Genomic DNA, 24,730 nt, shown 5'->3' with positions numbered 1-24,730 from the left:
ATTACATATACCTTCATATTTCGGTAGTTGCCGGCAATCTTGAGCTTTTTCACAACACGAAGAAAGACGCCCCGGTAGATGCATACACAATCTCGAACCACTCACGACTCAACTTCAGCCTCAATCTTAACATGACTTAGAATCTCTTGACCCACAGACTCAATTGCTCTTAGTGAGCGTTATATCAAACATGTTAAAATCAGCAATCACAAAACCTCGAGTGATTTTCTCGGGCATTCAACCAACGGGCATACCTCACCTCGGAAATTATGCCGGCGCACTTCGACAATGGGTTAAGCTACAAGAAAAGCATAAAGAAGACAAGCTTATCTACTCTATCGTGGATCTCCACGCTATAACGACGCCCCAGCCGGCGGATGTGCTAAGGAAAAGCAAGAGGGAGGCATTGGCTGCCTTGTTGGCAATTGGCATTGATCCTGAGGATGTTGCTCTGTTCTATCAGTCTTCTGTGAGAGATCCTAAACCACCAACTCGCTATCTCGTTACTGATGGGAAAGGTACCCGCTCACTCAGAACTCATGTGGATTCTCAGTTGTACAGCATCAGTGGGATATTTATCAAGAATGACACAGTGGAAGGTCAGTGTATATGCCCAAAGAGGTCAACGTTCAAGCTAACTCTCATTCAGAGCAAACTAAACATTAGTGACAAGTCGAACATGAACGATAAAGCAGCCAGCAACCTTAAACTCGGTCTGTTTTCATATCCCGTTCTTCAAGCCGCCGATATTCTTGTGCACAGGTTCGTGGTGTACTCATTCCCAGCACAGTACAGGATAGGCTGACACATATCTGCAGAGCAACTCATGTTCCCGTTGGTGAAGATCAGAGACAACATCTCGAGTTTGCGCGAGAGTGTGTCACAAACTTCAACGCAACTTATGGGAACCATCTAGTACCCCCCCAAACTACCACCTGTAAGTCCCAGACTCTCACCTTTGATTCTACGACCCAGACTAACATGCTATGTACAGCTCCTGTGCAACGGGTAATGTCTCTCCAGAACCCAACAGAGAAAATGTCAAAGTCCAGCAAGTCACCGAAATCACGAATCAGCATCATCGACTCGCCTGAAGAGATCAAGGCCAAAATCAAAGCTGCAACAACAGATTCTATCCCGGGGATAAATTACAACAGAGAAGAACGACCTGGAATCTCGAATCTGCTTGATATCATGGCCATTTTCGATCCAGAGGGGAGAAAGGCCCAAGAGCTTGGAGAGCAGTATAGCGATCTTTCACCCAAGCAGCTCAAGGAGATGGTCAGTGATGCTGTCATTGGTGGGTTAGATGGTATTCGTGATCGGTATACCGAGCTGCTGGATAAGGGGGATAAGTACCTTGATTCGATCGAGGCAATTGGTGCTGAAAAGGCACGGAAGAGTGCTGAGGCAACCATGCAGGTTGTCCGAGAGGCTGTTGGGCTATAAAAGAATTCCATATAAATCATTTGTACATTAGAAACTGCTTTTCTGAAGACTACGGTTAGGAAATGGCGGGTGTTGGTTTCCACAACTCTTGGATAAAGTTTCACAGAGATGGGAAAGGGGACAAGGGCATTGAATGTCATATCAAATCATACTTGGGGAATCGTTGCTAAGAAGAATAAAGTTCGTAGTCCTTAAACACCCATATCCATACCGTAACCGATCCCGATGTTCGTCCAACTCTTCACTCCATCATTCTTTTACCAAGCCATAGAGATGAGATGGGCGGACTCAGCAGCTGTCTCACAGAAGATGGGTTCTACTGCTCAAATTCTTCGTTTGGCATGTTTGTCTGCTGCGGTGGCATGGCTGAGTAGGGATACATGTCGCCCATGTTGCCGTACGGATTCATAGTCGGAGGCTGGGTCTGACCGTATGCGGCCTGGGGGTTAGGCACTGATTGGTCGGGATACATGTTGGGCTGATTGCGGTAGTCTTGATCGGGAGCGAGGCCATGCCCAGCCATGTAATCACCACCCATTGGATGGGCCTGGTTGGGTGCCTGGGTCATCGTGTGCTGTCCTGACATTGGAGCCTGACCAGCAGGTGCGGGTTGAGCAACTGCGGTCTGGGTTCGCTTGGCGTGGCTGGATGCTTCTTCGCGGGGGACGATATCAATCAGAAAGTCGAACATGTCGGACTTGGCGAGAGCGGATGCGATGTCTGAACGCTGAAGGGTGCGACGCTTGTTCTCCTCGGCGTGAATCCAGGCCCTCATGGTCAACTCTGTGATGAAGATCTCGCAACCCTTTGCGAACAAGATGGGGGCCTCGGCGGAGATCATCTTGACCTCGGGGTCGGCCTTCATGACTTTCTTGATGCGCGCGAGCGGTAGCTGATGGAGCTTGTAGTCGTGGTTGTCGTTTTCGAGGTGGGAAATGGTGTGTTGCCAGTATGTGGTCAAGATGTCCTTGTACTGACCAGTGAGGCCTTGATGCGCCTGGAAGAGTAGCACTCGGTCAGCGCAATCCTTACCACTACAATGGCATGATATGATATGAAATGGCTTGACTTACATTTGCCCAAGGTCCAGTATAGAGCTCACTGGGGGCAAAGCCTTGGGTCGCGAGCTGAACAAGAGATTAGCGCCATGTCAAACAGAGGTTGAAGCTATCGCGTCGCGTCGCATTGCATCGCATCGCGTCACATCATGAGAAGGAAGGGGGATTGATTTACCAAAGCGCTGGCGCCATAATGCCCGCCTTGAGAGGCATCATAAACAGGCCTCGTGCGGGCTGCTGCTGGGTTGTTCTCCATGGTTGAATGTGGCGGTTGGTTGTAGAGGATGATACTCTTTTGGGTGGGATGATGGAAGAAGGCTGACGGGACTGACACAGCTGCTGTGGGGTAGACCTGTAGGCGCTAGTTACTCCGCAGGTAGAGGCGGTGTTTATACCTAGGTAGGTACTTAGTGCTTGGTCAAGGTCGCGATTGCACCACTGAAGCAGAGAAATCTTGTCTGATATTGATTGACTTATGTGATGTTGGCCTGCTATAGGGGCTTTGCTGTTTAAGCCTTTGTTAAGTAAGCCCTTTGTGAAAGCTATTGGGCAGAAGCTTATATAAGGTAGGTCGTTTGGGAAAAAACCTAAACATATCGTGTCGAGCATCACCTGTGATCACAGCCTAAAGCCTACCTAACCTCGAACTCTACAAGCAGCAACCTATCAACTACGGAGTACTAGCTCGAACCCTCAAGGAGCAAGAAAGCATAAGACTGTGGAAGATGCTGAAATAATCTCGATAAGGAATCCCTTAAGCTTTGGCAAAATTACCCAAGTCTGTATGTAACTTACAAATTTTATGTAGGATAAGGTAAAGGTCCTACAAGTATTCCCTGGTACATTAATCAACAGTAGGTACGTAGAGCACATGGAAGCGGCCAGAGTGGGGCTCTTGATGTCTCCACTGCTATTTTTTTCTGCCATCTCTCAACTATTTCTACGCGCTCGTTTCTCGTTCCCTTCACTTCTCTTCTTCTTTTCCCTCTCGGTCGACAGCAGACCATGACAGACATCTCAGATGATCAGGTCGATGAGCTGCTGCGCAAGGCTGAGCAGCGTCTGAAAGATGGCCCTGCTTCTGCTTCTGCTATCGTCTCTTCCACAACTTCAAATGCTGTAGTCGCTGGCGACGCCGCGACAACAAAACAACTGGTCAAGCAGCAAAACTCTTCCTCCTACAGCAGCAGCAAGAAAGATGGCCTGACTGTTCGAGCACCACCTCAACCGCAATTGGGACTCAAGGCCAAGGAAAAGGTAAGAAAACAAACTCCCTCCAACAACTCTATTCCGTTTGCCACTTGCATGAAGAAAATTTATCCCAAACCTTTGTGACATGGGACAGTATCCGTTTTGGATCAAAGGACCATGACAACGTGATCTCTTTATATCATAGTTACTCTGACTTTTACCTCGCGCAAACACTTTTAGCACATCAGCACAGGAAACTCGCTGTTGAACAAACATGGCTAACAAAGTCTCGCAATAGTCTACCGCAGGCCCTGAGTGGTTCGATCTCCCCAAGACGAACATGACCCCCGAGTTCAAGCGAGAGTGGCAAGTCCTCCGAATGCGAGGCATCCTGGACCCCAAGCATCAGAAGAAGAACCTCCGCGCGAGCGCCCCCGAATACTCCCAGGTCGGCGAGATCATCGCCGGACCGACCGAGTTCTTCAGCGCGAGACTAACACGCAAGGAGAGGAAGAACACTCTCCTGGAGGAGGTCACGCGGGATCTTGATAGTCACAAGTTCACCGACAAGTACGCTGGCATCCAGAAGCAAAAGACCAGCGGAAAGAAGGCATTCTACAAGAACGTTGTAGCGCAACGTCGTAAACGTAATTAAATCATAATATTGTCAAACAATGATGCCTGCCTCAGTGATGTCCCTATGCATTTGTGCCTATGGTGAATGTTGTAGTAATGAATGGCCTAACAATTAAGGGTAGGTATACAAAGGTATTCTTTGCAACTTTGCTTCCTTTCATGGTCATTGTGGCTGTTATTTTTCAACCCCCACCAGCCTTGATTCTATGGCGGGGCATGCCTCTGGAAGCCCAGTGATCGCATCGCATCGCATCGCATCGCAAGCTTGAGTGACCTACACAATCCTTCCAACGATGGCCGACGACCCAGCAGAAGTTGAGAGAGTATGTATAATCGATCTCATTCTCTTCTACGCTTGAACCAATAAAGGAGAAGCTTCTGCTGTCGTGAAGAGAAGCAAATCGCATCGTCTTGACTAACTTTTCTCTCTCTGTAGCTCATTCTCTCACTGTACCAACCGAATCCTCCCGAAGTGATTGCTCAGACCCAGGCAACCTTATCTCGTCTTCAAGGCACTCCTGAAGCTTGGGGTCTTGCTCGCATCCTATTGGAGAAGCCTGACCAGCAGGTCAAGTTCTTTGGCGCACTCACCATCGTCATCAAACTCAATAACGAGAGGTACTCATCTATGTCCTTGTTGTTGTTACTGGCCTCTCACTGAACCTCTCTGTAGTTTATCACTCTCACCCGAAGATGCTTCTGAGCTGTTACTGTTATTGATTAATCACTACCTGGATACGCTGCGCAGTCGAAGTTCACCGTTGGTTGCCCGGAAACTCGCATCAGCCCTTGCGACCTTTTACATCAACTTTCACCAACTATGGAGTCGTTTCATCCGCCATCTCGTGTTTTGCTTAGTCTCAGGCCAGTCGTGTCTACCAAGTGCCCTCGATGAAGGACAAGGACCCGATACAGTTTCGCTTATGGAGCGCATGGAACCATCACAAGCACAGGCTGCTCTGTGGGTATTGACCAACGTCTTCGATGAGGTTGCCAAGATCAACCTGAACTCGGTGCAAAAGTATGGGCTTCATGCTTGTCTGTTCTGTTCGCGGCTAACATAATGGAAGTATCGGTATCTATGGTTCCATTTTGGAGAATAGCTCTGATGCAGTGGCTTTGATGAGTCGCAGCATGTCACCTCAAACGACAACGGAAGAAGCCCATGAAGACGCAATTCGATGCTTACAGGTAAACACCCACATTCATCTCCCCCGGAGGTCACTGACGGAAAATACAGTCGTGGGTATGGTTCGCTCAAAAGTCATCCTCTAAGGATACAAGACTCTCGGAACCCATCGGACCCTTGATCACGGCAGTAATCACCTCCTTGACAGTCGACGAACTTTACAGCGTGTCAGTCGAGCTAATGGTCGACCTGCTATCCAACTGCCTGATGTTTCTGAGCGATACCCATTTTGACAATCTTGCTCACCTCTTTGACTCCCCCTGGTCTCAGCGTCGCTATGAGAAACTAGTGCAGGGAGACTTTGAGTTTGACTCTCTACAGTACGGCCTGCTCCTGTTGGCCTTTGGAGAGGCCAAGATTGAGAGATTTATGCAAAGCGGTGACAGCAGGAGTGAGAAACTGCTCTCAAATCTATGCGGTCTACTCGCTGCTCGAGGTTATGTTGTTGAGGAGGACAGGATCTTTGTCCCAGCTCTCGAGTTCTGGCTGACCTATGCTGAGACCTTGACTGATCTGACGTATTCAGACGAGGAGTCAGCTGGCACCTGGGTTCCTCGAGCTCGTTCCCATCTTCTGCAAGCTGTTTCGAATGCGTGGCAGAAAATCATATACCCGCCTGCTGAGGAATTCCACTCGTGGGACTCAAGCGAACGGATGAGCTTCCATGACGCAAGGAAGGATGTAGTCGATCTTCTTCAGTCCGTATTTACATTAGTAGGACCGCAGCTCGTGTCTACCTTTGCGGACCTCGTTCTGAAAGCTTTGTCTGAATCGTCGTGGCCTCAGCTTGAAGCAGCGGCCTTTTGTCTGGGTGGACTTGCCGATTGTATCAGCGAGACAAACAGAGGTGATGACGCGCTATCCGTGGTCTTCAAGTCATCTCTTTTCGCCATCTTGCGTTCAGGCCAGTCCGAGATTCCTCCCAAGGTTCAGCAAACGTGCGTCTCCCTGATTGCCCGTTACACGGAGTATTTCGAGCGCAATGTTTCTGAGCTTCACCCCGTGCTCAACTTCATCTTTGGCGTGGTAGGAGAACATGCAATGGCCAACGCCGCAGCAAAGTCCATTCACAGATTATGCGGTTCCTGTCGCGGAAATCTTCATACAGAAGCCAACAGCTTTCTCAACGAGTATCAGAGCCTAGTATCCGGAAGACGACTTGACTGCGGCGCTAGCGAGAAGGTAGTTGGTGGTATTGCATCAGTCATCCAAGCGATGCCTGATTTAAACCAGAAATATTCGGCGTGTGGCCGCCTTCTCGAGTTTGTTCAGGCTGATGTCCAGCATTCTCTGGACCTTCTAAGATCCTACGACGGCAGCCCTATGCCTTGCTGTGCTGTTTACACCTGCTCATATGCTGCTCCCGATGAGACTCCTGCCCTTCACACGGCACTGAAGTCTCTGAGATGTCTGGCCAGCATTGGGAAAGGTCTCCAGGCCCCAGCCGAGTTATCGGTTGATCTGGAGAGTAGCAGGCCCAGCACTCGAGTCGTGGATCCTCATCTTGCTCAGCTCCAAGGAAGCATCATGTCTATGATCAGCCAGATTCAAGAGGCCTTCAACACCAGCGGTGAGGTTGTTGAGCTCATTTGCAGTGTCCTACGTAGTGGGTTCTCCGAATCTGAACCTGGTCCCTTCGTACTGCCACCACATAGTGTTGCACAGTATTTGACGAACCAGAATCTTGAGACACCAAGAGTTGGCCTGCTCGTCAAGACTGCTTGCTCCTTCGTCAGCTCCCTTGAACATGATGGACTCGACAATCAGCAAGAAATGTTGAACTCTGTGCTCCTCTGGGTAATTGGATTGCTTAAACAGCTGCCTAGTAAGTTCTGTCACCAACGCCCAGTTACTCACCTAACCATCAACTTTCACAATAGACTACGAGGTAGACACCGAGCTTACACAAAACGGCATTGACTTTGTAACACGCCTTTTGAACAAGCGCCCTGTTACTTTACTTCATCTCCAGCCTTCCGATGCTGCCGAATTCTTCTTTCTCTTCACCCTTCAGGTATTGGACGGAAAGGAGCCACTCCCGAAAGCAAGCGCAGCAGAGTTCTGGGTAAGATCGGCCGTTGACAGACAGTTGGGCGCCGTCACCAAAGCTGACACCGGATAAATAGGCTACCTTTGTCAGCATCAAGTATGAGTCTCAGGAACTCAATGATGTTGCCCAACAGGCTATGCAGATGCTGGGGCCTCTGCTCTCGCGTACTCTTGCTAGGAACCTTGGGGGTAATGCTTCCAGAAGTGAGCTTGATAAGTTGAGTGAGCCTCTCAAGAAGCTGGTATATCGGTACCCCATGGCCAAGAGCTGGCTTGAGGCTGGTCTCACACATGAGACCTTTCCCAGTACAAAGGTTACTCCTCAGGAGAAATCGATGTTCCTGAAGAAGATTATTAGGTACAGCATCCGTCTTTTCTTTCCAAACGTCCTGCGTTGAAATGACCTCCACAATTGCCACTCAAAATCCATCTCATTCCTTTATACAGTACTGACCATGTCGCAGTCTCAGGGGAGCCAAGGCCACAAATCAGGTTGTCAGAGACTTTTGGCAGTCGGCGCGAGGCTCGAATTTTGCTTACGCCTCATGAACAAAACAGGAGTTAAAATAAGTCAATAGAAGGACAGTTTAGATCAAGCACTAGCTAGGAAGGTTAGACCAAAATGAGCACATGACGATACCTTGGGCATGAGAGTTTGGGGACATTGCTTATCCTGCAAATACATATCATAATATGGAAAGATGAATCTACACCAAATGATCTTCGTATTAACATCATAACGATCTTGGTGTGATCGGTTGGGTCTGTAGATCCATCAGTAGCCTTCTATCTTCTCTTCTGAGAGACACAGTTCGTCGTTTCTTATTGCTCTGGCTATTATCATTCCCCGTTCCCAAGAACACCCAATGGTCTTATTATCGTCGCAGTACCACATCATGTCCGGTTAATACCAAATCGTGAGGAAAAGTTGGCCAGCGGCGCGCTTCTAACGGGGCTCGCGGTAATAGGCGTTAACCTGCAGTTCGTTAGCAACATGAAAGACTGGTTGCAATCTGATTTGGCATACTTCTCCAGTAACATCGGTCCGTTGAGGGCATCTACACGTCCGTATTTCTTATTGCGCGTAGAAATGTCAAAGAACTCATCCTGGTTATCCGTCTGGAGGAGAGCAATGGTTTGTGCCAGCTCATCCAAGTTCTCCCGAAGCATCTGGCCGTTCTCCAGACTGCTGACGAACTGGACAAGATAATCTACGTCTTGTGCAAGAGCGGCTACGCCGTTGGGGTTGATGTGCTTCACGTCAGGAGAAAGGGGGAGGGCCTGGAATGGTCAGCAAGTGCATACTTGCAGGAGCGGGAGTACATACGAGAATCTTTTCGGCGGTGTGGCTCAGAGCGTCAAAGTAAATAAGTTCCTTGATCTCTCGAGGTAAGCCAAGGAGAGTTGAGTTCATAATGTTGGACAGGTACCGCGTCAAAGTTTGCATATAGTTGCTGGGTTCCCTTTCCACAGTCGATGCGGTCCTAAGACTAGTCAGACCTGCCGCAAAGGATCAGCTCAAGAACGTACCATTCATATTCGGCTGTTTCAATCAGATCATCGATCTTGGAGTTGACAAGCTCAAAAATCCGCTTCTCCGCCGTCTTCTTGTTGTTGCGGAACGAGTCGGTGGCTTTGAGCTTGACTGGGCCGCCGGCTGAAGTTGATGAGCGTGCACGAATGAGTAATTGCTCGAGCTCTTGACAGGCAATCTCAAAGTGCTCCAGGTTAATGAGAATTTGGACGATCTGGCCCAGGTATTGAGAGCTCAGACGCTCTACTAACGACTTGCAGACCTTTTCTGTAAGAAGTTCGTCAAGCGACTATCGGAGATGTGAGCAATGAACCTTGTCATGGAAATGGGTGTCGTACCTTTTTGAGCGTTTCATCAATGACATTGGGATGTTGGAAGTGGTCGTCCGAAAAGAAGTAGAACTGATTCAGGAAGTTTCGGATGTCTATACAACATAAAGGATACATCTGTGAGAAGGGGAGCACGCATGGGTACCTATTTTGTTAGCAGGGGTTGGCTGTGGTCAGGATGAGAGAACTTACGTGAGTTGATCTGCTGGCTTCTCTTGGGTGAACCAACTGACATTAACAACCTTTTCGTACTCTTCTGGTGTATTGATGGCCATTGGCATGTAGTCATCCGTGGACACTATCTGGTGGCTTGTCAGCAAATAGCAACGATAGGATTTGTGCAACACTCACCTCCTGGAAGTCTACGCTAAAACGATTCTTCAAGAGCTCGGCATACTTGTCAAACAGCTTCAGAAGAAAGTTATCCAGCATTGTTACTGGATATCCCCAGCCCTGAATACGTTAGCAAGGCCGTGATGAATTGCGGTTGCCCGCCGAGCATCAAGATTGTCTGTCGTACCTCCATCGTTTGAATGAAAAGGGCAATGATGGTCTTGATCTTGATCAAGGCCTCGGCATTCTCGATATCACTTAAAGCTTTCGAGGTGAGGTTTATCACAGCAGTGCACATAGATTCCCAAAGCTCTTCAACCTTTGCGCCATGTTAGTTCAAGCAACCACATTAAAGGCTGTCTAAACTCACATCATTTGCTGAACGCAAATGCGGAACCCTTTGCATGGTCGCTTTTTCGACGATGGCGAATCCTGCTATTCCTTCCAGCAAACTACTCAACGATTGCTCATCCTCCGCCAAGAGCTCAATAAACCCAGGGAGTAATAGGTCCTTTTGTTGACGTCGAGTCGCACCATATTCTGATCTGAACTTCTCGAGCTGGCCCAGGGCCTCATGGATATGAAGTGCTTCGAGTAAAGGAGTGAAGTCTACTTGTAACTCCTCGTTATCCAACACATCGAAGTCTTCGTTTTCATCGCTGACAAGCTCAATCGCAGAGTTCAGCTTGAAATTGGCCAAGAATGGGTCCTCTTCTATTCTCTTCTTTTGTCGAGTCCTCCTCATTTCGGTATGGTAGAATGCGACCTCACCCAAGAACTGAGATGTCTCTCGAATGCGAAATAGCCATGTATTTAGGTCTGTCATGACAGCTTCTGAGATCGCTTTCTGGGATGCGGGTATAGATTTTTGGATGACATCGGCCAGCCGATGCTGTGTAGAATAGCGATTTTGGATGATGGGTACGAGATGTTCATTTTGAAGATCGTCGAGGGATTTGAGGGCGGCATAGTAGTTCTTGCGACGGACTAGTTCGTGGGCATTATTGACGGCGCGGAGGATGGTAAGGGAGTCGTTCAAGGCGCTGGTCGCATCGGCGATGTTTTGCCTGACAGCAGAAGTGTTGACCAGAGCTTCCTTTTGTATAGCCAGCTTCTTCGTGCTTTCAGCGATTGACTCGTTGAGACTCAAGATCTCTTGCGTCAAGGTCACTGTTTCCGCTCGGACGGTCTGAAGGTGATTGATGGAATCGAGGAACTCCTCGTGCCTGGTAAGACCGATGCGCTCGATTTCAGCCTCCCGCTCTTCGTAGTACCGACTTAGGCATTGAGTCAAAAGAGGTGTTCGGTTCGAGTGTGTGGCATCTTTAAGGACGGGTATCAACTGGTCGAGGAACTCAGCATCGGAGGATGCGAGGATGACCTGGAGGGAGAGGTGGCAGGTTAGCGCATGTTTCTGTTACGATCGTGGGGAAACGGGAGTTGTACATGCGGAACAGCGGACGCATAATCGTCCACAGCAGGCGGACGTCGCGGCATGCCTATAGCCTTGGTTCGTATGGTTAAAGCTATTAGCAATGAGGGTATCGCCTTATTAGTCGTCGCGTGTCGCAAGCTGCCCTGAAGCTCCCTCCCACTAAGACCAAGTGACGCTTAGTTAGGCTTCAGGATAAGATAAGATAACAACTGTCACTGCCACAGCGCCTCACAAGCCTCGTTCCCATTTGTGTAGGCTTACTTAAGCTGAAACTCCACTAAGAACTACATGGGATCAGATATGTAGAAGCAGATAATCATCGAAATGACATGTTGTGTACTCATCAAGATACGAATAGAATTTTAATGCATTTTTAAAAGTCCGTTGTTACTCAAGATAATCATGTATGAGGGTTAGTGAGGGAAGTGATTACTATCATCTACATTTTGATTAACTAAACGTCATATTCTTGGAGAGTACGACAAGAATGTGGCTACCCAACACCAAAAATGCGGCTAAATGTATTTTAATTGAAAGGAGTAAGTCAAAATTCAAAAGAACGCGTATTATATCACAGTGAAGAATGCTTTTATTATCTGTGAGAAGCGTAACGTTGACGGAGTTCTGGAAAGAGACTGTCTAGGGTAAGAACCATTTCATGAAGTGCTTGCCTGCAGTGTAAGAGACAAACTCCCCATCAAAGTATGCAAGTTATTCAATGGCCGAACTTATTTACCATGTCTACTTAAGAGTTCGGGTTTCGCAAGGTACAATTGCTATTATTGTATTACCAGAGCATAAACAAGAGAAATTGATCACATGTGATTGCAAATAAAGCATAACCTTCAGCAAGATATGACCGGAGTTTCCAGAAGAATATGGCACATTATACGTACTGAAGCATTCCGATGACTTGAAAGCACCAATTTTCTGTATTGCGGTATGTTATATTCATATGGAAAGTCGGCGACCGAGCCCTCTTTCTACCTGCACTTGAGTCGCATAGGTGTAGGACTAACACTTCGCTAGCGGCTATACACGATAGATGTATCTTTATGTGGGAAGTAGTTATTGTTGAAGGGACCTAATGGAGTCTCGTTCGCCCGTGTTCATCATCTGTATTGTATCAGTGCTGAATCTCGTACACACCGTGGAAATGGGCTGTTGCATCTCCCCAGCCCTAGCGCGATGGTGATTTGTGACGGTGAGCGCGGCTTGTGGGATGGCCATACGCGCTACGGCGAAGCACATTTTTGTAGCAAAAACGAGAGAGAAAATATTACCAATCCCCAAGTATGCGTTGACATAGCCCTGAGCTGGGAATGAATGCCAAGAAAGGGGCCATTGAGCGACCTCTGCCATAGAAGTCATGTCGCAGCAGTAGGGGAGCGACCTGAACTGGACTTTAGAGGAGACGACCGGAATGTCGTACCAATATGCTCTCAGTGTGTGTATGGCAGGCAGGAAACTGACCTGGGCATCCTGGAGATCAGCAGTCAGTGTTTTGGCAGGGCGGCCTGGGGAACTCGATGGTCCAGTATCGCAAGCTGGAGGATATTGCCCCATTATTACCGACGCGCGAGATCTTATGCCAGGAACTTGGAAGCGTAGACGGTATTCGCGTGTAGGCAACTTATTATGTTCTTATGGAGAGAGGTGAAGTGAGGATCCGTGGTAGGTAGTCGTCTACATGGTGATCGCCAGCTGACAAGTTTGCTCTTGGTCAGAAGATGGTGTCGGAGACTTACAAAGAACAGCCAAAAGCCCCTGGTGCCTCCAGTCATACAGATAGAAAGATGCATCGACTTAAAACCGCTATTGTGACGAAGTCAAGAACGAAACGCGGGTTTCTGAGGATGCATATCGATGCTAGGCCTGCCGTATCGCTTTGCTCTTTCGATTCCCATGAGATGAGGCCATACTACTAATTGACATACTATACCAACACTCAGTTAACCAAAAAGATCCCTGGTGACTGGCAAAATGAAACATGAAGGAAAGACCGTGAGGGTTCCACTCAAGCCTTGGTCAAGACTCGTAGACATTGACCGCTTCGATCGTTCGGGGGCGGGGGTTCGGGGCGAGGAGAGTTTGTACATGAGATGTCGCCTAAATATCTTGAGAAATTATATTAGTGGCAGAAGATGGCGAGGGATAAGGGAGGAAGCGAAACAGGGCAACCCTGCACAGCATTGAAGAGATTCCTGGCCAAATACATTATACGAATGGCTGCTGAGGAGGATTGCAGTTTCTTTCGACTTGAAAACACTCAGATATGGAGTTACCAAAAGACTTCGTAACGAAAGGAGCTTGGGGGTACCGTCATCCTAGGACCGGCGCAGGCTTTCCAGAACTCAGTCCTTACCCAGATAATACGAGGCACCTCGGCCGAGCTAGAAGATAGTCAAATATTGGGCGGAACTGCCTTCCAGGCAGGTGACTGACTGGTGCTCGATCTTAGTGACCATAATGGCGGGAAGATCAAATTTGCTTCGCCAACATGGTGTCTGGGCCGAGCTGAGCACGAAGTCGTCGTTCATGTAATAGAGGGATGTTAGGGGAGGGAAGAAAACTCAGGACCTTGACCCTAAGCGGTGAAGATATCTAGGAAAATTCAACCTAAGCTTAGGCGACTCTTTGCTGAGTCTATTTCGATACCGTATATCAAGGCCAGGTGTTTTTTGCTCCCTGAGGGGGTGATAGATCATGTCCCGCTATTCTGGATATGCGTTGCGGCCGGATAATCTGGGCTCAACTGAAGGCTGCCCTGTTCAGGAGAATTGATAACTCGCTGGCGTTATGGCGGTGGTCAGGTAATTCAAAACAAATAACTTTGGCGCTCTTATGATTGTGAAATGGAGCACGAGTTTTGCTATCCATAGCGTGAACTTCGGCTTCGTGAGGCTCGAGGTCCTCGCGGCCACCGCCGCTACCGCCATGTCAGGAGATAGTCATGATGCAGCGACAGTTCAAGGCCTGATGAGAAGCCAAGCCCTTGGTCGTAGTAAAGGCGACCACCAATGCGTCCAATACTTGTGCTGTACTGAAGGATCCAATTATGAGTATCCAAGACGTTCCTGTCCAATCGTAACCACTAAGAAATTGCAAAAGGTCGTTCGACTGGTGTCAGAACAATACCTGGAGGGAAGCGAGTATCGGAACTAGCTTGGGGCGCATAGATCGAAGAAAAAGACTTAGAAGATCGAAGTATTGGATCCGCAACGCTGGGGAAAGGGGTATAATGATCACAAGGGCGGGAATCGTGAAGTGTCTGAAGGGCATCAGCGATATACGCAACAGAGTGGTGACCAGGGTTTTGGACGTACCTTCGGAGCATCTAGCGGAGACCTTCTTCAAAAGCCGGTAGATGACGAAGCATCAGACCCGCTGAAACAGACTGACTGTGGTAGTGCCCAAGTGAAGAAGCCCAGATTGAATCCATACAATGCTCAAAGCAGGTAACCCAAGTTAGAGAAGCTCTGCATGAGGTTACATCATGTGAAACTCCAAGAGAGATAGAACAATGTTGATGTAATTCCACTAGCTCTCAAGACTGAGAAGATACCATGATTACTGTACCATGCGATGGCTCTTGTCCAAGATTGAGCCTGGACAGCCAATACGGTGATGGAAGCATGCCCAGCAGACTCACCACTAGATGAGCTTTAGTTCTCTCTGCATGTGAAACAGAGGTAGCGTTGGAGGAAGCTATGGCGAGGGGTCATGGTAACCGGCTATCAAGTCTTGTATCTTGCCCCTGAGGTAGTCTGGTAGTCTTTCCTCGCTCTGCATTGATCATAGCTTGTTACTGGGAGAGAAGAAGTCATAGACGGGCATTCACAGTGCCAGAATGCTGATGTGTAGGATGTGGTCAATGGCCGCGCTTGAGACCCTGTTATGGAAGACCTGGCGTGACTGCAGCCTCCTTCAGGGGCGATACGGTACTATTAAAAAAGGTCATCACCCATTAGTGCAAGACAATAAAGTAGGAATGCCGTTGACAAGTTGCCGTCGAACATAAGAGGGAGAACTGACTAGCTTGAAAAGCTCCCGAATGCCTGGCAGCATATTTAAATGGTCAGCGCATGGCCATGACTGGCGCCATGACAAGCCCCAGGACAGTAGACGCAATGAGCAATGGTATCAAGGACCTGAAAGATGAAGTACTACCAGGGGTAGAACTCTAGTCGGAAAGCAAATAATATCTGAGAACTTCTGAGCTCAGGGGAGACTGTTGAGGCGTCTTGAAACACCGATGAACACATCTGGTGACTCGAGTTATTAGTTACGACTGGAGAACATAAAGAGGATAAGAGTGACCAATATACCTTGAGAAGCCTTGAGTCGTGTCAAGGAGTACGGTTTGGCTCCGCGTGCGTAAGAGCCTGTTACACCTAGACACCTGCGGCATGTTCTGATGCCGAAGCTGGGTCCCAATATTGAAGGCACGAGAACTTCGTAAACGTCGAGTTTGGAGACAAGTAAAGCGCCAAGAGACTCAAGCCCGTGTGTGGGGTATGATGGTTAAATTGAGTCAAGCATCGAGCTCCAGGCTCTATGTGGCTATTTGTTTCTTTGGCCTGAGAGTCTGTTTGTATTGCCAGGGGGCTACAACCAAACAGGAACTGCTTTATTCATGAAAGATGACTACGGCTCGCGTATGGATTGTGTTGTTTTGTTGAAGTTGGCTGCAAACCATCTTGGGGGTTTGGGATAATCCTGGCTAAGCTCAATCTCGTCTATTTATCTGAGATATTAGAACAAGAGCAAACGTGGGAGTTACCTTTCCACGAGGAGTGGCTTCTGATCGAGGCTATTGGGAAGCGGAAGAGAACGTACCGGAGCTTGCAGCATATGACGATCTTGAGCCTATCAGACAAACTTGGAGACAAGAAGATGGCCGAGAGAGTTCCATCGACTTGAAGTTACGAATGTCGAAGCAAAGGATATTGAGAAGGTGAGAAGTATGATAGTGCTGGAATTGAGGTTCGAGAAAGAGACGAGGGTGGCAAGGTTGAGCAAAGAGATTGTTGAATTGACTGCTGTGATTGCCTGACCACATCTCACAAAGACTGACTGGCCATAGGCTGCTCAGGTAATGTTAGTAAGGTAGCCAGGCACTTAGACAAAAGGCTAGCAAGTACGTCTGGAACTCGTGAGGGTAATCATTAGTTAGTGGGTAGCTCCGTGTAACAGGAGTGAGTTAGGTAGCCCTGCGGGGGGACAGGGGATCCAAATATCCGCTAGGTACCTTATGCAGCCAGCCCAGGAGCAGTCTGCCCGGATGGCTGCAGCTCCTGCACACCTTTGAGTCGTCCAATGTTGAAAGACCCACTCGTGACTGCTCAACACAAAGTCTTGCCCGAGAAATCGTCGAGTAGCAATCAGGGCTTGCATACTTCACCTCCCCACTTCACTCTGCCAACTTAGAAGTTCTTTTCTTTTGCCTCGTCCATACCATCAGAAACACCAGCCACGCTACAAGAAAATATCACACAATCTCCTTATGCTCGATAGTCCATATTTACCCTTAGTCTTTCATCAGATCCTGATCCGTCATCTCATCATTCCCCCTTAAATTCCGACCCCCCGTCACTCTATCACACGCTCCGAGAAGGTGCCATTCGTGAACTCTCCTTCGTCCTCTCGAGTAAGCCTGACGCAAAATTTGCTTGGGATGAAGAACTCAACTGACCTGCCGTAGACTTCACTTCACTCGTTGTTGCCAACATATCATATCCAGCTCTCACAATTCCTGCATGCAACTGTCAAATATTACACCACAAAGCTAGACAGGTAAGATAAATGCGGATGATCTGAGCTCATCTCATCTTCGTCTCACTTGAGTCTTAGCTGCATCGGCGGTACTGACACCTGCCGCAGCACTGGATCAAGCTTCAGCATCGCCAGGAACAGATCGGCACATGAACCGACGAGCCAAGCTTCCAGATGTCCGCGGCCTTGGTACTTGGGATCCAAGCTGTAGGCACATATACTGTGAAGAAAAAGCAGGCAACCATACGTGCGTACCTCATATTGAACGGCCCCCGAGTTCATCGCCACCTCCCTCAACCACAGTCACCCACTGTGCCAAGAGTGCTTCCCTCCTGGATTAACTACCCGGAAAGCTACACTCGCAAGACCTTTCGGCCAGCCGTCGGCCTTGGGCAGGCCCTATTCTCGGTACGGGGAAGGCCTCATGGCATTCATCCTGCAGTTCGCTAACGTCAATCGTGTAGTAACAGGGCCTTGTCCTCCCCCCTGAAAAAGCAAGTGTGTCGCCTCCAGGGCCAAGAAGGTCCCCATCGGCTTGCGAGCCCGGACATGTTCGAGAGCAATGACTATCTGCGCTTCAGCCTGGAGCATCCTAGACAGACAGCCTTCGTACGAGTCTTCGTCGAGGATGACCTAGCCAGCACTGGAACGCCATTCAAGTTCAACTTTGAGTGTTTCGCGGAAACAGAGAAAGACCAGACAAATCACTCCACCAACTAAGAAGGCCATGAGCCACCACGACCCCTTGACCAGGGAGACACTTGAAACGAATGACCAGCTTCGGTTTGATTTCGAATATCCGGAGCAGGCCATTCTAATCCCAACTAGATACAACAGTCGTATCGACTTGGAGAGGGATGTTAAAAAAGTGGTTGCGAAAATCAAAGAAAGCCGCGAGCGCTTTGGTGAGATGGGGAGGAACAAAACCCTTTCTCACAGACACGTCTGAGAAGAATGGCAATCTTCGGTTTGGTCTGGAACATCCACGGCAGGCTGTCGATATTCTAACCAAGAACTGTTATACTTAATTGGGATCATCACAGACCGTCGTTGGTGTTCCACATCAAAATCAAACAGTCGCATCTACATGGAGAGGGGTGTCGAGAAAATTGTTACCAAGATGAAAGAAAGCCGCAAGCGCTTCGGTGAAATGGGGAGGAACAAAACTCTGTCCAACAGACAAGTGTGATCCACTCTCGACATCGCTGACCAGATCGTGGAGTCCATGAATATGATTACCAAATGACACTGGGCACGTTCGAGTCGAACGACTTTTTCGATTCGACATGGAGAACCCATGGTAGTCAGTCATTAATTGCTTGACTAAATAACACACCTTTTCTACTTCTCTACCCTACGTAGTGTGGATAATGACTGCTTGTCATGGGCTCTAGAGGTCGCAGAGCAGTTACCCCGAACCAGATCAAGGCGTACCTGGGCCCCAAGTCACGCAAGGTGGTGTCATCCGCCGAGGCCCCAATTAAAAAGAGCTCTACATAAAGAACCATCCGGCGCAAGGCAGCTGATGAGGCATGTATCGGGAGTATTCCATGGAGCAAACTCGCGGCAGTTCAAGGCATCAAGGAGATAGTCACCAAGATGAAAGAAAGCCGTGAGACCTGTGGTGTATGGCTGAAGGGACAAGGACAAGCTTCTGGTATCTCAACTGCAAGCAACATATCTATTTCGCAACTCAAACCTGCCCCAAATACTTTGGCTGTTTCTGCAATGCCTATTTCATGACCTCGTTGACTACATTGGAAGATTGTGAGATGGCCCTAACCTAAGATGACAAGATAGCAAGATGATAGTGACCCACTTCATGAACTGTTACTCCATGGAGCGACCCTTCGAAACTCACATGCTAAACACGACACTCAATGCCGAGGGGCCTGATTCTTATAGTAGCTAGAATGGTCAAATTTTATAATACACCGCGCTGTTGAAGGTGCCAAGAACATATCCAAGGCTACGAGAACAGTTTTGATCCCTTTATCGTAAACTATTATATATGTGATGCTTTTGTATGCTGAGATGCTTTAATCACGCTCGAAGTCAACGACTTCATATACAATGGTGACAAGCTCGCTCTCCCTTCAGAATTGTAGTCCATGGACAAGTATGAGCTTCCGTGTGACTGCCTACAATCCTGTATCTGATGAATAGTGAAGGGAAGACGGGTTAGCCAATTTCAAGTCTGCAACCACAAAGTCATGCTATAAGTGTCTTTAACTACTCCTGAATGTCAATTTTGTATCAGAGGACAAGATGGGGTGTTGGATATACACTATCGCTTAGCCTTGGACAAGTAAGGAATCTTGAGATGAAATATAACCGTTTATATTTCATAATACATGTGAATGCTTGGATTCCCAGCCCTTCTTCTCTCTCAGCAGCTGTTTCAAAACCGCCGGACAAGGTGACAATTTCTCACAGGTAAAGTCCTGCTCACTTCTGCGTGACTGGGTCTACTAAAGGACCATCCGCTTCACATTACACCCAAGAGCAGCGCTCAAACCCAATTTCAGAGATATTTGACGTCTTTGTCATCAATATAAGTGTTGATGAAGGGAAAAAGCTTTTGTCGGGTTGACTGCGATACTTGGCGTGTCTTGCGAGCGGCGGTCGGTGGACTCAGGGGCTGAGCGGAAACAGAGACCTGGAATCAACGATAGAAGTCAGCACACTACATATATCTTCACGATGTTGAAGGAGAGGGTAGAAACTTGTAATGAGATTATGATTGACCATAAGTGAAATGGATAGGAAGTCCCAGAAAAGAAAGCGCCGCGTTTGAAGATTCGATGAGTCTCAACCAAAAGCTCAACTTCAAGCGCCAGCCAGCATCCTGTTTACGAATTAGTTGGCTCCAAGCTTTGAAGCAGCATTGTTTACCCCTTGATGGTTGCTTGGAGTCATTGGTGCCCTTGTTCATGGTCAGACCTCGGAGTGTGGGATCTGTGACCAGCACCAACTTACCACTTTGAATCTAGCGCTTGAGTGCGAGCACCTGGCCGCCCTGCAATACAGTAGATTTATGTCGAAGCATATGGCAAGTCGAAACCATAGTCAATAGGCACGTAGCTGCTTATGGCGGAGGAAGATTTGGCTGTGGTTCCTGCACTCCGAATTACCCCTGAACGACCCTTCAGCCACTCCAGGACCAGCACGCTTGACTCGCCTGCGAAGGACAAGTGAGTGCAGACCGAAGAAGCTGCAAAGAGCTTGGCAAGTGTCATTAAAGCCAAGGAGTCGAAGGCTGGGCCTCTTGAACCGTCTGGCGGCAGCTCTTCATGTCGTTTGGTCGCAGTGTCGTGATCGATCTCTGGGTAAGGAAAGGGAAGCCAGGCGGAAGGGAGCAGTCCCGAGATCTAAATATATCCCTGTATGTCTTTGAAGGTCTGGGAAGCCGAGCTGTCAGTATGATGCCTTCTCTCGTGTCTTCGTGGAAATTGCTTTCTCATAAACCATACCGGCGCTTAACACAAACAAGAAACTTACGAACCAAACACCTAGCGGCTTTTTGTCTTGATACTCTTCTAATCACAGAAATTACATTAGGAAACATGGAAACGTCCTGTTTCACTCTCTTTGCTTCTTGAAGGGCTTGAGCTGCTCGTCTGGCCTAAGAACGCCGCCCCCCTGGACACATTAGCCCTTGTTCCTACATCATCTAATACCTCTGGCGGCAGAGAGAAAGGATATTTTAGAACTAGCGATGGCGCTGCTGCTGCATTGTGCATGGCCGAGGAAGCGCTGCCGCCGAGGTTGCTGCTTGATCTTTCGTTGGATGTCGCCTTTGTACCGTCTCACATGTATCTTTATGATTACCTGCATCTCATGAGACGGTCAGTACGAGTAAGAAGCTTAGGAAACTAGAAAGGTCTGTCTTGAGTGTACCTGGGATGTTGTGCCTTCTGTCGAGGGCTCCTGAAATGCGACATGCATCAATATTGGGATATCAGTCACGACGATCACCACCAAACATGAAATTCCATCATGCGAAAGAAAGACTGAAGCAAGAGGAAGTCAACACCCAGCATGCTGATATAGCTCGACTGGTTGGGCAGGGCCAGGCACCGTTGATTGTTGCGAGTATCAAAGGAATATAGGAAATCAAGAACCATGACCCAAAGACTGGGGGCAAACGCTTTGATATTAGACAAAGAACGCAATCCCTGAATAGCATCAAATTTACTAAAATTAGGGCGAAATGGAATGCTATAGGGGGCCTTTGCTGGAAATGACGTACAGGTTGCATGGACTTAGTGGAGGGGTAGTTCTGGCAGCGAGTCCCAGGGGCCCAGCATTGTGAATAACCTCGCTCGCACCGCCAGACACTCGACAACCGAAACACTAACACAACGTATCTACAATGAAAGTATCACTTTTTAGTATACAATAGAGGTATTAGAACGAGCGAGGATAGTTTATTTCAAAAGTGCACGCATGTTGGAAGCATCATCGTGGAGTCACAGGCGCGCATATATATGTACAGTATACGGATCACCATCACGAAAGGCCTCAACACCACGGCAACATCATGATCAATAGAGAGATAAAGTCTCAAGGGATGCATAAAGGTAGGTAGTCAAAGCTTCGGAGTCAGGAGCGGGGTAGGGAGGCCCAAGGACTGATCACCGGTATCAACCTGGAAGTTCACCATCATTTCAACATCGTGATATCACGAGACCTCACGAGATCAAGCGAAGCACACAACTCGCACACACATTAATTCAAAGAAGGAGAAAGAAATTAGCTATGCAGGAATGGCCTCGTGAATCAAGGAGAGGGGAGAAGCCGTTGCTGGGGTAGCAAGAGGTTGAGACGCGTTGGTCGTTGAGATTCAGGGACTAAGATGCATATATATCAGACGCAATAGGGGGCTGGATGAGTTTACTAGGGGAAATACACTGTTGATATGTCCCTATTACACGTGGGTTCCATCCCCTGAGTCTTTGTCGACCAATAAGTTCGCCAACTACGTCCCTGCAACTTAGGCCCCTGAGGCTAGCTTCCCCTTCAACCTGGCCTGCAACCCACCCGTCTGCTCCTGCCATTATTCCTGCCGATTCTCAACTTGCCCTGAGGCAGCCCCACTCACGTATTCCCCTCCTACCCAAGTCGCTCCCAACTTTCCTTCCCCTCCTCCCTCTCTTCCTTTCTTCTTCACCCACCTCAACATCATTCCGACTTCACTATCCAACTTGGATGGGAATAGGATCTTTGGGTTTTGATCTCGTTCGTATTTCTTCTCTTCTTTCAGCTTCTTTCGAAGCACGTATACAAGTCAAACTTCAGCTTTCATCTACTCATCATTTTGTTGTGACATCTTGTCTTCCTCCATCGACAACATGTCTTCTCACGTTGGCCATCGTGTCTACGCAAACATGTCTTCTCCTGCTGAGGGAGCTTCTGACTCAGTCCAGGGTACTCCAAACACCCAGATCACTGTCTTCTCTCCTGCCGAGAGCTCCCAGGGTACCTCCATCCAGGGCAACAACTATGTTGGCCAGAGCCAGGCTTCTGAGGACCCCTTCGTTGATGGTGGCCTTGCTCAGGGTAGCACTCTTTCCGCTACGGCTTCTTCCTTCCAACCCATCGGTCAGAGATTCAAGGGAAAGAATGCACTTGTGTTCTACCCAGAGGGTAGTCCCACTGTCGCTGGCGCTCTGAGCCAGGATATGGACATCTCTCACCGGATCGAGGTGTGCGACACTCCTACACCCTCTATTGTCGATCTTGGTAACTTCATTACCGTAAGTATTATTTGTCATTGAGGGAAATGCATAATGTATTAACGAGTTCATAGGAGCTTACCCAGAAGGGAGTCAGGTTCCACGGCGGACGCAACCTGGAGACTACCGGAGGGCATGTGTACGTCGTCTTCGAAGACCTCCGTGATGCCGCCTGGGCCTTCTACGCTATCCGCAAGGCTCCCAAGGGCTGGTTCACTGCGTACGTGAAGATCCGGCCTGAGCGCGTAAGTGTCTCTCTTCATCTCATCTCTTCATTCTTTTGCTAACTATATGCTATAGCTGGACCTTGGCCTCGTACGATTCTCTGAGCTTAGACAGCTCAGCATCGAGGTCAACATCCTCAACTTCGCAATCATCGATCCCGCCCATGTCGATGAGATCGCCCAGCGAGCCCTGAATGTCTACGGTCAGCTTTTTGCGCTGATCAGACATTTGAGCTTCCCCAACGGAGCCTTCCGCGGTGTCGCCCAGTTCTGCAAGGCTGCCGACGCCTTCATCGCGTTCAAGGCTTTCGGCAACGGCATTACCACCGGCGTAAGTTTTTTTTCCATCATATTCTCCTCCTCTTTATCCCTCCTCATACATCTTCCCTTCTCCTCACCCCGTCAGCTCCATCTTCAGCCCCGTCCTCCTAAGCTGTATTCTCTAACCTGGTCAGGGTGTTGTCATCACTCTGTCTAAGCCAGATGACGTTGGCGCTGCGCTCGAGATCAACGCCTTGGCTGCCAGCATGGGCAACATGTCTGTGCAGCAAGGGTCCCGTGGCGTCGACCGAGGTCGCCACCAGAGCTTCTTCGCTCTCAACGCCCCGCAGGGGAACCCCTTCGCGGCTGCTGGCGCGGCTAGTATGCCATTTCCATCAAACGTTCAGCAGCAGCCCTTCACAGGGCAGCAGTTCGGACCACCTCCAGTACCTACCAACAGCCTCGTTGCATTTGGCAATGCGAACGACTTTGGAAGGTTCGATCCGCGCCGAAGTGCGGGCCGGTATGGCCGCGGCTCCCGTGGGTTGAACAACATCGTTGACCTTGGGGAGCTCATTGCTGGACGTGATGTCCGTACTACCGTAAGCCCTACCACCCTCTCTTGCATCACCATCAGCACTGACATCTCGATAGATCATGCTTCGGAACATTCCGAATAAGGTGGACCAACCTCTCCTAAAGAAGATCGTCGATGTTTCCTCCTTCGGGCGCTATGACTTTATGTACTTGCGAATTGACTTTGCCAACGATTGCAAGTAAGTACACCCCCAGCAATACCTAACTCGAATACTGACCATTCCCTAGCGTCGGCTATGCGTTCATCAACTTCGTCAAAGCCGAGTACATCATCGACGTCAGTCACCGTTGAGAGTATTCCCATCTTGAAGACGTGCTAACTTCTGTTTAGTTCTTCCAGGCACGAGCCAACAAACGCTGGAACTGCTTCCGCTCGGACAAGGTCGCTGAGATCTCCTATGCGAGTAAGCTTTTCTCTCCCTCCTCTTGTTCCGCAGTCACTGACATAAAGCAGCTATCCAGGGAAAGGACTGCCTAGTGCAGAAGTTCCGAAACTCATCTGTCATGCTCGAGGCCGAGCATTACCGTCCTAAGGTCAGTTGTCCATGGCCCATTATTCACCCTCATCAACTAACAGATGCAGCTTTTCTACACCATCCACAGTGATGATCCTAACCTCGTCGGCCAAGAGGAGCCATTCCCTGGCCCTGACAATCAGTCGAAAATGAAGCGCTCGGTGGAGAACGCTGAGCATGTTGGTACGCAGCTCCTCACAATCAACCGCAATGACAGGGCACTAACACTTATTGATATAGGGCTCTTCACGCCTACTGCTGGGCAGTACTTCCGCGATGAGCAGCGCCGCCGCCACTCTCAATATGATCGCGGCACTCGTCTGGCTGAGCTGGAGGAGATTTCTTACGGATCCGGTGTTATCCCTTACCGCGGTCCCGGCCGCTACTAGGGGGCGTCAGACATCACCCGGAGGCTGT

At 48.8% G+C, this 24,730-nt stretch overlaps 6 protein-coding genes across 6 annotated transcripts; 4 read left to right on the top strand and 2 right to left on the bottom strand.

The window, feature by feature from the left end:
* Positions 1–584: 584 nt before the first annotated feature.
* Positions 585–1,449, top strand: J7337_005178 (uncharacterized protein; the record flags this gene model as incomplete). Its single annotated transcript, XM_044822860.1, has 4 exons — positions 585–599; positions 650–762; positions 819–937; positions 995–1,449. The coding sequence occupies 4 exons, from the start codon at positions 585–587 to the stop codon at positions 1,447–1,449; spliced, it is 702 nt and encodes a 233-aa protein (XP_044681351.1).
* A 316-nt stretch (positions 1,450–1,765) lies between these two features.
* Positions 1,766–2,763, bottom strand: J7337_005177 (uncharacterized protein; the record flags this gene model as incomplete). The annotated part of the gene is made up of 3 exons (XM_044822859.1): positions 1,766–2,446; positions 2,523–2,576; positions 2,683–2,763. The coding sequence occupies 3 exons, from the start codon at positions 2,761–2,763 to the stop codon at positions 1,766–1,768; spliced, it is 816 nt and encodes a 271-aa protein (XP_044681350.1).
* Positions 2,764–3,512: 749 nt separating this feature from the next.
* J7337_005176 (uncharacterized protein) lies at positions 3,513–4,353 on the top strand (the record flags this gene model as incomplete). The annotated part of the gene is made up of 2 exons (XM_044822858.1): positions 3,513–3,764; positions 3,997–4,353. 2 exons carry the CDS (start codon positions 3,513–3,515, stop codon positions 4,351–4,353), a joined length of 609 nt encoding a protein of 202 aa, XP_044681349.1.
* A 274-nt stretch (positions 4,354–4,627) lies between these two features.
* Positions 4,628–8,121, top strand: J7337_005175 (uncharacterized protein; the record flags this gene model as incomplete). Its single annotated transcript, XM_044822857.1, has 7 exons — positions 4,628–4,657; positions 4,771–4,952; positions 5,008–5,347; positions 5,575–7,348; positions 7,404–7,588; positions 7,650–7,930; positions 8,037–8,121. 7 exons carry the CDS (start codon positions 4,628–4,630, stop codon positions 8,119–8,121), a joined length of 2,877 nt encoding a protein of 958 aa, XP_044681348.1.
* A 345-nt stretch (positions 8,122–8,466) lies between these two features.
* On the bottom strand, positions 8,467–11,265 carry J7337_005174 (uncharacterized protein; the record flags this gene model as incomplete). The annotated part of the gene is made up of 10 exons (XM_044822856.1): positions 8,467–8,548; positions 8,600–8,853; positions 8,900–9,056; positions 9,103–9,395; positions 9,445–9,580; positions 9,628–9,737; positions 9,787–9,888; positions 9,956–10,087; positions 10,139–11,149; positions 11,215–11,265. The coding sequence occupies 10 exons, from the start codon at positions 11,263–11,265 to the stop codon at positions 8,467–8,469; spliced, it is 2,328 nt and encodes a 775-aa protein (XP_044681347.1).
* An 11,067-nt stretch (positions 11,266–22,332) lies between these two features.
* Positions 22,333–24,702, top strand: J7337_005173 (uncharacterized protein; the record flags this gene model as incomplete). Its single annotated transcript, XM_044822855.1, has 10 exons — positions 22,333–22,737; positions 22,791–22,961; positions 23,017–23,271; positions 23,396–23,803; positions 23,856–23,977; positions 24,027–24,075; positions 24,130–24,202; positions 24,253–24,332; positions 24,382–24,496; positions 24,554–24,702. 10 exons carry the CDS (start codon positions 22,333–22,335, stop codon positions 24,700–24,702), a joined length of 1,827 nt encoding a protein of 608 aa, XP_044681346.1.
* Positions 24,703–24,730: the final 28 nt, after the last annotated feature.

Source organism: Fusarium musae, chromosome 4, assembly GCF_019915245.1.
Source record: "Fusarium musae strain F31 chromosome 4, whole genome shotgun sequence".
NCBI lineage: Eukaryota > Fungi > Ascomycota > Sordariomycetes > Hypocreales > Nectriaceae > Fusarium > Fusarium musae.
Note: the sequence above shows the minus strand (reverse complement) of the source record. Positions and strands in the feature narration are given on the sequence as shown.